At 44.2% G+C, this 12,603-nt stretch overlaps 1 protein-coding gene across 3 annotated transcripts in view; it reads right to left on the bottom strand.

Moving 5' to 3' along the window:
* LOC134355759 (apoptosis-enhancing nuclease-like) overlaps positions 1-12,603 on the bottom strand; it is an 18,893-nt gene extending 6,290 nt beyond the window's left edge. The window contains exons 1-4 of one of the 3 annotated variants that reach the window (XM_063066129.1): positions 12,564-12,603; positions 11,019-11,787; positions 8,260-8,460; positions 1,091-4,913 (exon numbers count right to left, since the gene is read on the bottom strand). In XM_063066129.1, coding sequence (XP_062922199.1) covers positions 4,710-4,913; positions 8,260-8,460; positions 11,019-11,744 — 1,131 coding nt within the window. In that variant the 5' untranslated portion in view covers positions 11,745-11,787; positions 12,564-12,603 and the 3' untranslated portion in view covers positions 1,091-4,709. Of the gene's footprint in view, positions 1-1,090; positions 4,914-8,259; positions 8,461-11,018; positions 11,788-12,563 lie in introns of those variants that run through there. The other 2 variants (XM_063066130.1, XM_063066131.1) reach the window with 2 other exon arrangements.

The raw sequence follows: 12,603 nt of genomic DNA, 5'->3' as shown, positions 1-12,603 counted from the left end.
GTGCCCAACCACATTATGTAGTGGATGGGAGACATTGTCCAAGATGGCATGTAACTTGGACGGCATCCTCTTTTCAGACACCACCGTCACAGAGTCCAGTTCCATCCCCACATCACTGGCCTTACGAATAAGTTTGTTGATTCTGTTGGTGTCTGCTACCCTCAGCCTGCTGCCCCAGCACACAAAAGCAAACATGATTGCACTGGCCACCACAGACTCGTAGAACATCCTCAGCATCGTCCAGCAGATGTTAAAGGACCTCAGTGTCCTCAGGAAATAGAGATGGCTCTGACCCTTCTTGTAGAGAGCATCAGTGTTCTTTGACCAGTCCTGTTTATTGGCAATTCGTATCCCCAGTGCTAATGCTCCCACTAGATTAAAAGGACATAGCCGATGACCCAGTAACATTCACTGAGTTTAACACCAGCTACCAATGGATTTTCAACAATGTACCAAACACACTCAGGCTGAATGGATTGTGCAACAGAGCAATCCCACGTACACTGGTTTAATCCATGAGATTCGGCAGATGCTGGAAATCCAGAACAGCGCACAAAATGCTGGCAGAATTTGGCAATTCAAGCAGTATCTACAAGGAGGATGAAGGGTCTCAATTCAAGATGTTGACTGTTTATTCTTTCCACAGATGTAGCCTACCCTGCTGAGTTCCTCCTGCATTTTGTGTGTGTTGCTGCTTTAATCAGAAATGACCCCTCCAAGTTGGCCTTCTTATGCTATTCTCCTTAAACTTGACTTCATTCAATGCCCTCACTTGTACTCAGTTCTGTTCATTCAACAATGTGCTCAATGATGTGCACTAGGTTCTAGTTTAGCCATTTCAGAAAAATTTGATGGCAGATTATTGGAATTGTATTGCACGTGCCTAGTAGTCAGTAGTTTGTGCTAATCTGTAGCTTCAAACTAGTTATCCACAAATTCTATTATCTCTCAATTTATCTTGCCTACTGTATATTGTCAGGCCTAACGTGGGTGTCAGGAACAACTAAAGACCCTTGTTTCACAAACTCTGCAAACAGCAGCCTGAATCATGAACAGTGTGCAAACTACTAAGACAGAAGACCTGGTAAAACAAAGACATCAGACAAAGAAATGATACAAGAAAATAAATCATTTGAAAATAATTTATTGTTAGTCATTTTGCAAATTTATCCTAATTGACAACACAACAGTGTTGCCCAAACATGTTTGGGTGCAGTACTGATGAATGTACTCAAAGTTGCCTGCAAACAATTATTACTGCCCTTTTCTTCTAAACTAGTTGCGCAGGCTTTGTAAACATGCAATGCATTTGAGGGACAAGGAGATAAAGAGCACTGGCTCACAAATGTAAAAACAAAATTAGAAGCGGACTGGGATGGCCCTTTTCTAGAGCTGATTTCCAAATTTTATGACAGGCCAAATGATTCTCCAACTAAGTATTGTTGCTGCTCCCACAAATACCAGGACAACCACACACCAGTTCAGAAGTGTTGATTGAGGATTTGACAGGATAATAGGGAGAATATCACTTCCTTTGAAAAGTACTGTGTGTTAATCAGACAGCACAGTGGAGTTCCATACTGATATCTTGTGTGAAAGAGACTGCAGTACAATTCTGAAGGAAAACTGCAGCATGATCACCTAACCTCATAACCTTCGGTATGGCAGATATACAAGACAGAATCCATTAACGTGAATGGCTGTTGAGGACAGGGTAGTTCAAAAAACAATTTAGATTTAAAAAAGGATACCAGAAAAATGCAGTGGGCACCAATGTACTAACACAATTTTCCTTGCGGTCAGGAATTGTCCATGGGAGGGTGGCATTAAGAGTCCAACACAGAACACAGGCAAAGTCCTATCCTCCCTCCCCAAATCATTAGCAACAGAATGGAGTTCCTAAATGATTCCTGAAACAAAACTAAAATTGAGAGAGGCAGAGCAGGCCAGTAAACTTGCAGCCTTCACCAAATAATGCTGTCACTTGTGATCACAAAGGTTGGAGACAAGCTTGAAGCAGACATTTTGAAAAGCATGCCTCTCGTGTGATGACATCAAAGGGGGAATGATACCACAAATCCATCTCTCACTAACAATGTCATAGGGGCGAGCGGTCACAAGGCACAGGGCACAGAAACAGCCTCCTTCACCCACTGAATCCAATCCAACTATTAAGTGCACATTAATACCAACCTGTTACTAATCCCAATTTTTTTTTATTCTCTTCTCATTCACATGGGGTTGAGAGAAAAATAAATCAGCCATGTTCAAATGATGGAACAGACTCAATGGGCCGAATGGCCCGATTCTGCTCCTACAATACCGTGCTAGAAACCCTAAGACTTTTGCACAGCACTGTAGTAATTTTATGTATTGCACTGTACTCTATTGCAGTGTCTCTACTTTCTGCGAAGGCTGAGAAAAGTCTATCACCCACCCCCCATCCTCACCACATTCTACAGAGGTTGTATTGAGAGCATCCTAAGCAGCTGCATCATGGCCTGGTTCGGAAATTGCACCATCTCGGATCACAAGACCCTGCAGCGGATACTGAGGTCAGCTGAGATCATCATCGGTGTCTCTCCTCCCACTATCAGACATTTACACCGCACGCTGCATCCTCAAAACAAACAGCATTGTGAAGGACCCCACGTACCCCTCATACAAACTCTTCTCCCTCCTGCCATCTGGCAAAAGGCACCGAAGCATTCGGGCTCTCACGACCAGACTATGTAACAGTTTCTTCCCCCAAGTCATCAGACTCTTCAATACCCAGAGCCTGGACTGACACGAACCTACTATACCCTCTACTGTCTTGTTTATTATTTATTATTATTATTTATTGTAGTGCCTGCACTGTTTTGTGCACTTTATGCAGTCCAGGTCTGTAGTTTAGTGTAGTTTGTGTTTTTTTCTTATGTAGTTCAGTGTAGTATTGTTTCATGTAGCACCATGGTCCTGGAAACCTATGTTCTGTACCAGCAGTTATGGTTGAAATGACAATAAAAAATGACTTGACTTCGACTTGACTACTACCACAAAAAAAAAATTTCATGACATATGAGAGTGGTGATAAATCTGATTCTATTATGGGTCTCTATTGTGGACTGAGAGATTATGGAACGGGGGCAGAGAGGGGGGAAAACAGGCAGGGAACAAGAAACACCAGAGGAACTTTCTGTAATGATCAGTAAACCAACTGTTTAGAATCAAGTTACCTTGTCTGGTGTCTCAGGACCAGGTGTGACTGCACCCATGCCACTCCCTGTCCTGGCATTCCTTCTCTACCACCTGTCCCATACCCCTCCACCCTCACTATTCCCAACATCCTTTGCTCCCACCAATTTTACAAACACTCTCTCTGCTCCACGTTGACAAATACAGTACTTTGCAAAAGTCTGAGGCACCCTAGCTATAGATGTGCCCAACACTTTTGCACAGTACTGTTTGTATTATGGTCATTCCCAAAAGTTCTCCCCAGATCCTGACACTCACCTACACACTGGCTAATTGATCTACCATTCTATACGTCACTCAGATGTGGAAGACCATCCATATAGTCACAGGAATAACATGCAAACTCCACAAAGATAGCACCAGAGGTCAGCTTTGAACCTGCAAGTACTAGACACATGAGACAGCAGCTCTACTAGTTGTGTCACTGTGCTGCTAGTGGCGAGCGATAAACCTACAGTAGCTCAGCCCAAGCACTCCTCTACTGAGGTTCTCTAGATGCTTACTGATACAATCTCTCTTTAGAGCTAATCTGTTTTCAACAAGCAGTCATGGTAACAGATTCCGCTTCCCTCCTCACTTTGTATATCCACAAGGTATCACAGGAAGGGAGGGTGGGAAAGGATGAGAACATAGCTTCCTGCCTCACATTTAGACACCCATTTTTGGTACAGGCCAAGTAAAGAGGAACCACGCTGAAATATTCAGGTGACAGTCACATGGACTAGAGTTACTACAAGCCCCACGGCAATCTTGGAGGCCTTTCCTGAAAGGGCAGCAGTTGGGACATTGAACTCAGTACTTCAAAATTAGACAGCGAGCTGGAACAAGGGCACAAAGAAGATCAGCTCTCTAGGCTGAAGAGCCTGATGCTCGTTAGCCTCAGGATTTGAGAACTGGGACCAACCAGCATCAGTGAAATAGTACCAGTTGTCTTCTGCAGGAGGGAGCTGTGTGCAGAAATGTTGAAGATGAGCATTAAAACAGAAAACAAGGAGGTTACTAGGTTGCAATTCTTGTTCCTTTGTGGTCAACTATATCAACAGAACAAAACCATTCAGCTTTATCCACCACACCAAATCTAGTCTATTCATTTTCTCTCCAAAACAAAGATTGCAATGGGTTGAATTTTCAGTCAGAACTCAGGAAGAACCCAATTGCACCAAATTAACACCCCACCCCCCTTTAACTTGCTCCAGATTCTGCACTGGCATACTGAACAACTTGGTATTGAAGCAGGCTTGAGATCTTTGTCCTGATCTGGAACTATGGCTGCATGGATCCTGACCCACCACCGAGAGGGAACGAGCACCAATTTGCTGGCAGAACAGTGTAAAGTGAAGACCTGAGAACAGGAGAAAAACTGGTCCTCATCCAACAGGCAAGTCAACCTGAGTTTGTATTGCAACAGTCCATCGGCAGCATTAATGCTTATCGTCACTGGAGGTATGCACTTAAAAGAAATTCATCTCCAATTATTTGCAGTCATCGTGTAATCCAGCAGGCCAATACTGATCGTCCATGTAGTGACTGATTTCAGAGCTTGTGTCAGACACCGTGTGATCATGTTCTGTCCACAACTCGCTGTGAAGCTTCTCTTCCCACTGAACTTCAACTAGCTTGTACAATTGCATCGCAGCGCGGGCATCCTCGACAGAACAGTGGCCGTCCCTGCCGACCTGTCACAAAGGTGGAAGCAGATATATTAGGGACATTTCAGAGACTCTTAAGGTGGATCGATGAAAGAGAAACAGAGGACCTAGCAGGAGGGAACGTTTAGATTGATCTTAAGAGGAAGTTACAAAGTCGGCACAAGTTCCATAACACATAGAATACGAATTAGGTCATTCAGCCCATCTAGTCTGCTCCACCATTTGATCATGACTGACTTATTATCCCTCTCAAACCTATTCTCCTGCCTTCTTTGGCATCTTTACTAATCAAGAACCTATCAATCTCTGCTTTAAATATATCCAATGTCTTGGCCTCCACAGCCATCTGTGGCCATTAATTCTACAGATTCACCATCTTTGGCTAAAGAAATTCCTTCTCATCTCTAACATCCTTCTAATCTGCAGCTGGTCCTGGACTCCCCCATTATCAGAAACATTGTTTGCTGAAGGGCCTGTAGTGTGTTGTACCCTTCTATGTTCAAATCAGTTGGGTGGAGTGACTTCCCTGACCACTGCACCACCCCCACCAGGTTATTCACCTTGGAGAGGTCCACACCTGCCAGCCCTCCCTCATCTTGACCAGCAGGTAACAGCAGCAGAAATTTCACCTAGGGACTCGGTTCCTGGGTGAGATTTACTGAGCACCCACAAGATACCCTTATCTACAGGACTATCTGTAATAGTCACTCAGGAGCAGAAAGTTTACATACATATGCCAACTGTTCATACCCAAGTATTTTTCTCTCTTTTTGCACTACCTATTTATTTTTTGTTTCTTCTTGAAACTTCAAGCAATATATTGTTGCGAAAAGAAATTTCACGATATACACTCAGTGGCCACTTATTTGGTGCATCTGTACACCTCATGAATGTAAATATCTAATCAGCCAATCATGTGGCAGCAACTCAATGCATAAAAACATTTCTTTCCCATTCTGATGTTTGGTTTGAACAAGAACTGAACCTCTTATGACGTAAGTGGTTCATTCTTGTTCAAACCAAACATCAGAATGGGAAAGAAATGTGACCTAAGTGACTTGGACCGTGGAATGATTGTTCATGCTAAACAAGGCGGGTTGAGTATCTGAAAGTGCTGATCTCCTGGGATTTTCACACACAAGTCTCTAAAGTTTATAGAAAATAATGTGAGAAATAAAAAGTATCCAGTGAGTGGCAGTTCTGTGAATGAAAATGCCCTGTTAATGAGCGCGGTCAGAGAATGGCTGGACTAGTTCCAGTTGATAGGAAGGCGACAGTAACACAAGTAACCACGTGTTACAACAGTGGTATGCAGACACCATCTCTGCACACACAACACGTTGAACTTTGAAGTGGATGGGCCACAGCAGTGAAAGACCATGAACGTACAAAAATATGGGTTGATGGTCAGTATGGACGTCATGGGCTGGAAAGACTGTTTCCCAGTTGTATGATTCTATGGCTGTAGAATAAGTGGCCAATTTGTTCCCCCAGAACTTTAATTGACAGGATGCAGTCACTTAGTTGAGTGTAATTCTATGCTGTTATAAAGCCCTCACTGATGTTATTTGACACAAATGACCATTTCACTGTATGTTTCAAAGTACCTTTACATGAAAAAGTTTGTGAATTTTGCAATTACCTGGTTTTCTGCATTAATTGCTCATAAAATGTGGTCTGATCTTCATCTAATTTACAATAATAAACAAATACAATCTACCTAAACTAAAAGCATACCAACAATTGTACTTTCCATGTCTTTACTGAACACATTGTTTAATCATTCACAGTCCAGGCTGGAAAAAGTACATGAACCAAACATTTCCTGTGCTGCTAATCAGACTTGCACAATGATGAGGAGGAATTATAGACCATTCCTCCATACAAAACTTCCAGTTCATCAGTATTTCTGGGATACCTTGTATGAACAGCCCTCTTCAGGTCATGGCACAGCATCTCAATTAAGTTAGCGTCTGGACTCTGACCTGACAACTGCAAAACACAAATTTAATTCTTTTTAAACCATTCTGTTGTTGATTTACTCTTGTGTTTTGGATTACTGTCTTATGTATCATCCAACTTCTATTATGCTTCAGGTGACAGACTGCTACCCTGACATTCTCCTGTAAAACGTCTTGATACAACTTTGAATTCATTGTTCCCTCAAGCTGCACAGGCCCCGCGGCAGAAAAGCAGCCCCAAACCATGATGCCTCTTCTACCATAATTCATAGTTGTGTTGAGGTTTTGGTTTTGGGGTGTATAGTGCCCTTATTCCTCCAAACATGGCAATGTGCATTTCTGCCAAAAAGTTCAACTTTTGCCTCAACTATCCACAAAACATTGTCCCAGAAGCATTGTGGAACATGCAGATGTTTCTTTGCAAACTTGAGATGCGCAGTAATGTTTTTTTTTGGAGAGCAGTGGTGTCCTCTGTTGTGCTCTTCCATGAATACCACTCTTGTTCAGTGTTTTTCTTATAGTGGATACATGAACAGACTATAGTGAATTCTAGATTTCTGCAGGTCTTTTCTACTGTTACCCTTGGGTTCTTTTTCACCTCCTTCAGCATTGCACATTGGGCTCTTGGTGTTATCTTTGAAAGACCTCCACTTCTAGGAGAGTAGCAACAGTACTGAATTTCCTCCATTTGTGAACAATTTCTCTTACTGTCGACCGACGAACACTCAGGTCTTTAGAAATACTTTTACAGCCTTTTCCAGCTTCACAAATCTCTACAATTCTTCTTCTAAGGTCCTCTGAAAGTTGTTTTGATCAAGCATGGTGCACATAAACAGATCTTTCTGGAGAAGAGCAGGCTCTATCAGTAATCTGACTTTGTGTGTCTTTTTTTTATATAGGACAGGGCACCCCTCAACTCACACTTCCAATTTTATCGCATTGATTGGAACTCCTGACTCCAAGTAGCTTTTGTAGAAGACACTGCCCCAGAAGGTCACATACTTTTTAGAACCTAGACCGTGGTTGTTTAAATGGTGTTCTCAGTATTGACAAGAAGTACAATTGTTTAGTGTTATTAAGTTTAGGCATATTGTGACTTAAATGAAGATTAGACCACATTTTATGAGTAATTAATGCAGAAAACCAGGTAATTGCAGAACTTTTTCTTGCAACTGTACGTATGACAAATAAAGCTTTTTTCTTTACAAATCACAGGCGACTTTACAGTGTAAACAGGGACAAACACTGCAGAGTTTTGTAATTGATTGGCATGCTCTCATTCGGATGATAAAGATAGCCAAATCGTAATCAATCATCAACATGGATGGGGTTGGATCTTCTAGGCCAACTGCAGTAACAGCAGCATTAACAGAATCGCCTTACCACAATAAGACCTGTAACTCCATACCCACCTGTATGGATTTGCGCAGAAGCTGCTTTGCAAGATTCTTCAGGGACACAGAGTCTTTTTCAGCAAACCCAGCCATCTTCTTCAAAATTGGCATCTTGCTTGTATCTCTCGTTAGAGATCTTGGATGAAAATACTTCAGGGCTTTAAAATCATTGTGCAATGCATGGCCAATCACAATTTTACCTTTTAGGATCTTCATGATCTGGGGGAAAAGAAGCAGAACTTAATATTGTAACCACTGTGGTCAATTTTCACTCTTGCATTCCCATCAACACAGTAAACCAATAGGGCTGCCACTGTATCGCAGCGGTCAGCATAACACTTTACAATGCCAGTGATCAGAAGGTCAAGGTTCAATTCCCAGGGTTCTGTCCTGAAGAAGGGTCTCAGCCCGAAACATCGACTGTTTACTCTTTTCCATGGGTGCTGCCTGACCTGCCGAATCCCTCCAGCATTTTGTGTGTGTTGCCTTTGATTTCCAGCATCTGCAGACTTTCTCGAGTTTAAATCCCACCACTGCAAGGAGTTTGTACATTCTCCCTGTTACTGTGTGGGCTTCCTCCAGACACTCCAGTTTCCTCCCACACAAGAGGGTTAGGGTTGGTAAGCTGTGGGCATGCTACGTTGGCGCCAGAAGCATGGTGACACTTGCAGACTGTCCCCAGCACCTACTCAGATTGTGTTGTTCAATGATGTAGACAACAGATTTCACTGTATGTTTCAATGTCCGTGTGGCAAATAAAGCTAATCTCTCTAATCTTTAAAAATCAACATTATACATCTCTACCTCTGCTGTTCCTGGGCCCAAATCCCGAAAGACCATAAGACATAGGAGCTGAACCAGGCCATTCAGTCCATCAAACATGCTCTGCCATTCCATCAAGGCTGATTTATTATCACTCTCAACCCCATTTTCCTGCCTTCTTTCCATAACCTTTGACACCCTTACTAAACAAGAACCCATCAACCTCCGTTTTAAATATACCCAATGACTTGGCCTCCACAGCCATCTGCAGCAATGAATTCCACAGATTCACCACCTTCTGGCTAAAGAAATTCCTCAGAATGTCCTTGTATTCTGAGGCTGTGCCCTCTGGTCCTACAGCCTCCCACTATAGGAAGGAACTGCCCTTCTAAACAACCCTAAAGCAAATCCATTAAGCTATGAAAATTGAAGCCATTTCTTCATGCAAGTTAGTTGTTCCAGTTTTCAACCGCAGCTTTTTGTGAAGAACCAACTTCCACAACTGAACTGTTCCTACATCACGGAATACCCACCATGGAGGACAGTTACATGGAGCACTACCCCAAGAAAGCAGCATCCATCATCAAGGACCCACCATCTGGGCCATGCCCTCTTCTCACTGCTGCCATTGAGAAGGAGGTACACCAGGTTCAGCAAGTTATTACCCTTCAACCATCAGGCTACCGAACCAACATGAATAACTTCACTAACCTCAACTCTGACCCGATTCCACAACTGAACTAACTCACTTTCAAGGACTCTACAACTCCTGTTCTCAGTAGTATTTATTTATTTAAATAATAGGTATTTGCACAGATTGTCTTCTTTTGCACATGGGTTGTTTGTCAGTCTTTGCATAAGTTTTTCATAGATTCTGTTTTATATCTGTTCTACTGTAAATGCCTATAAGAAAATTGATCTCAGATATATACATACTTTGATAATCAAATTACTTCAAATTAAGTCTTTCCCCTCTCACCTTAAGCCTATGCGTACTAGGTTTTTTTTATTTTCAAACGAGGAAAAAGAATGAGAGACCCTCATATTATACACCTGTACAAGATCACCTCTCAATCTCCTATACTTGTCCTTTTGTATACTTAATGTTGTGAATTTCCTAATGCAATGCATCTGTGGTGCAGATGCAAGTACTTGTGGGCACGACAATTAACTTGATTTTGAACAAATTTGTTCTTCAGCTCCAATCCGACGAGGGGAAGAGTTTGTTCAAACTCAAAGTTTACTTTATTCTCTGGCCCAACATCAAAGAAGTCAATAATTCACCATCTAAGTGTCAACCTGCAGACTGGCTTGCTAACACTGACAATATTAATAGTCACTGTGTTTTTGGCTCTTCCTATTGGTGTCATGCCTCACCAGTGCCCAACAAACAAATGGGATACATCTCTATGGCTCTCCACCAGATCTCCATATACAGTGGGGCACCAATGATCAGGGTTTAATTTTAAGGACAACACAAACACAAGAAAATCTGTAGATGCTGAATCTCCAAAGCAATATGCACAAAATGTTGCAGGAACTCAGCAGGCCAGGCAGCACCTGTGGAAAAAGCAGTCGACGTTTTGAGCCGAGTTCCTTCATCAGTACTAGAAAGGAAGAGAAGTCAGAGTAAGAAGGTTGGTGGAGATGAGGAAGAAGTACAAGGTGGTAGGTGATAGGTGAAACCGGGAGAAGGTGAAGTATGGATCTGGGAAGTTGATTGGTGAAAGAGATAAAGGGCTAGAGATAAGAGAATCAGAGAGGACAGAAGACCATGGAAGAAATGTCTGTAAGCTCTCCATGTGACCGTGTGGGTTTTTTCCCACATTCCAGCCATACGGGTTCGAGTTAGTAAGTAGTGGGCATGTTATGCTGGCATTGGAAACGTGGCTACTATTGCAGGCTGCCCCTAGCACATCTAAATGAACCTCTGAAAGCCACACTGGCAGGATATCCCGGCTTTCCAAAGGGCTTGGAGTAGACTGTAGAAGTGATTGTTTTTTCTGTACTCTCACCTCTCTCTGCGCAACATTAAACTCTAACGCACTCGCCATGTGCTGCTTGCGTATTCCACTCCACCGCGTCCTGTAGTCGGTGATGGGGCCTTCCGGCCTCACGTACTTATCATAGATGACGTCACCCTGATAGTTAACTATGCTGCACCTGGCCACTTCACCCAGCCACCCACAGGGGCCCGTGCCCACCATCTCGCAGTCGATCGCCACGCACCTGGTGGCACTGCAGCAGAAGCCCCCCGACCTCATCCTGCGAGACATGGCAGCAGGTGACAGCAGGTCAAGGCCCTTGGGGGTGAGACAGTTTGCCTTGTGTTCTGGGGGGTCACTCTCGCTGGACTCCCCCAGCATTGTGGGTGTGATACTTCCCGTCATGGGCAGGGTTTGCAAGGCCCCAGCTACGATGGAGTAATTAGCAGTCACACAGGAGCCACTTGGCTGCTCGGTGTTTCCCTGCTGGAAGATGCAGCCACCTGGGCACTCTGGATGGTCTCCAGGTCCCTCCTTCTCTCTGACCCGCCTGCGCTTCAAAAGCCCCCTTTGCTCCAGGTACGCTTTCCTTTCCAGGAAACGCTGATACTTCCTACTCAGCTTCTTCCTGTGCCTGATGGTCCGACATTCACTACCCTGGCGGAGGGATCGAGCTGGGCTGCAGATCCCATGGAGCAGAAGCCTGGATACGGAGCTTTCCGGGAATGGGATAACAGCGTCGGCCACCCCTGGCATCCTTTGCTCATTTATCAGTGGGGTGAGAGTATCTGCTTGGAACCTAGACAGAAGAAAATAGGCCCTTTAATTCAATGGGAAATACAACAGTAATCTACCACAGAGTGAACAAATATTTCTTCACCAAAGGAGATCCAGCCGTGAAAGACAGAGATAGAGTAAAGGAGCCAAAAGATCCATGTACAATTTGGGATTTTCAATTCCTTTGCTCTTCTGGATTTTCAAAGTCATCACATGGAGTCATAGGTAATGTTCATCAGTAAAAATATGAGATATTCTCCACAATGAGTCACAGAAATGCCTGTGGAGGGTTCAAAATGAAGCCCTGTTCAGTTGGGAGAATTCTCAGGAGGCAGAGTTAGTAAGCCAAACATAGGCAGCTAATCACCGCCCCCCACCCCATGTCCCAATTCACACCATCCACCCTTCTGTGACCCCCAGCTCACTCCCCCACCTACCCTTCCATGTCCCGGTTCACTCCCACTCCATCCCCGTGTCCTGGCTTATCCCCCCACTCCCATTTCCCCGCTCACCCCCCCTCCACACCCGCATCCTGGTTCACTCTCCATACCCCCCCACTATGTCCCGGTTCACTCCCCACTCCCACTCCCTTCCCCCTCTAGGTCCCCTACCTCCCTCCCCCTCTTCCCCCTCACACCCTTCCCCCCTTCCCCCTCACACCCTTCCCCCCTTCCCCCTCACACCCTTCCCCCCTTTTCCCCCTCCCCCTCCCCCTCCCCTCTACCTCTACCCCTACCCCTTCCCCCCTCCCAGAGACAGAGCCGATTCAGCCCCTCCATTCCGTACCCAGCTCCTCACCTACAATCTCTCTCTGTCGCCGGGCGCCACGTGCCACCGT

This window comes from Mobula hypostoma, chromosome 13 (genome assembly GCF_963921235.1).
Source record: "Mobula hypostoma chromosome 13, sMobHyp1.1, whole genome shotgun sequence".
NCBI classification, from domain to species: Eukaryota; Metazoa; Chordata; class Chondrichthyes; order Myliobatiformes; family Myliobatidae; genus Mobula; species Mobula hypostoma.
Note: the sequence above shows the minus strand (reverse complement) of the source record. Positions and strands in the feature narration are given on the sequence as shown.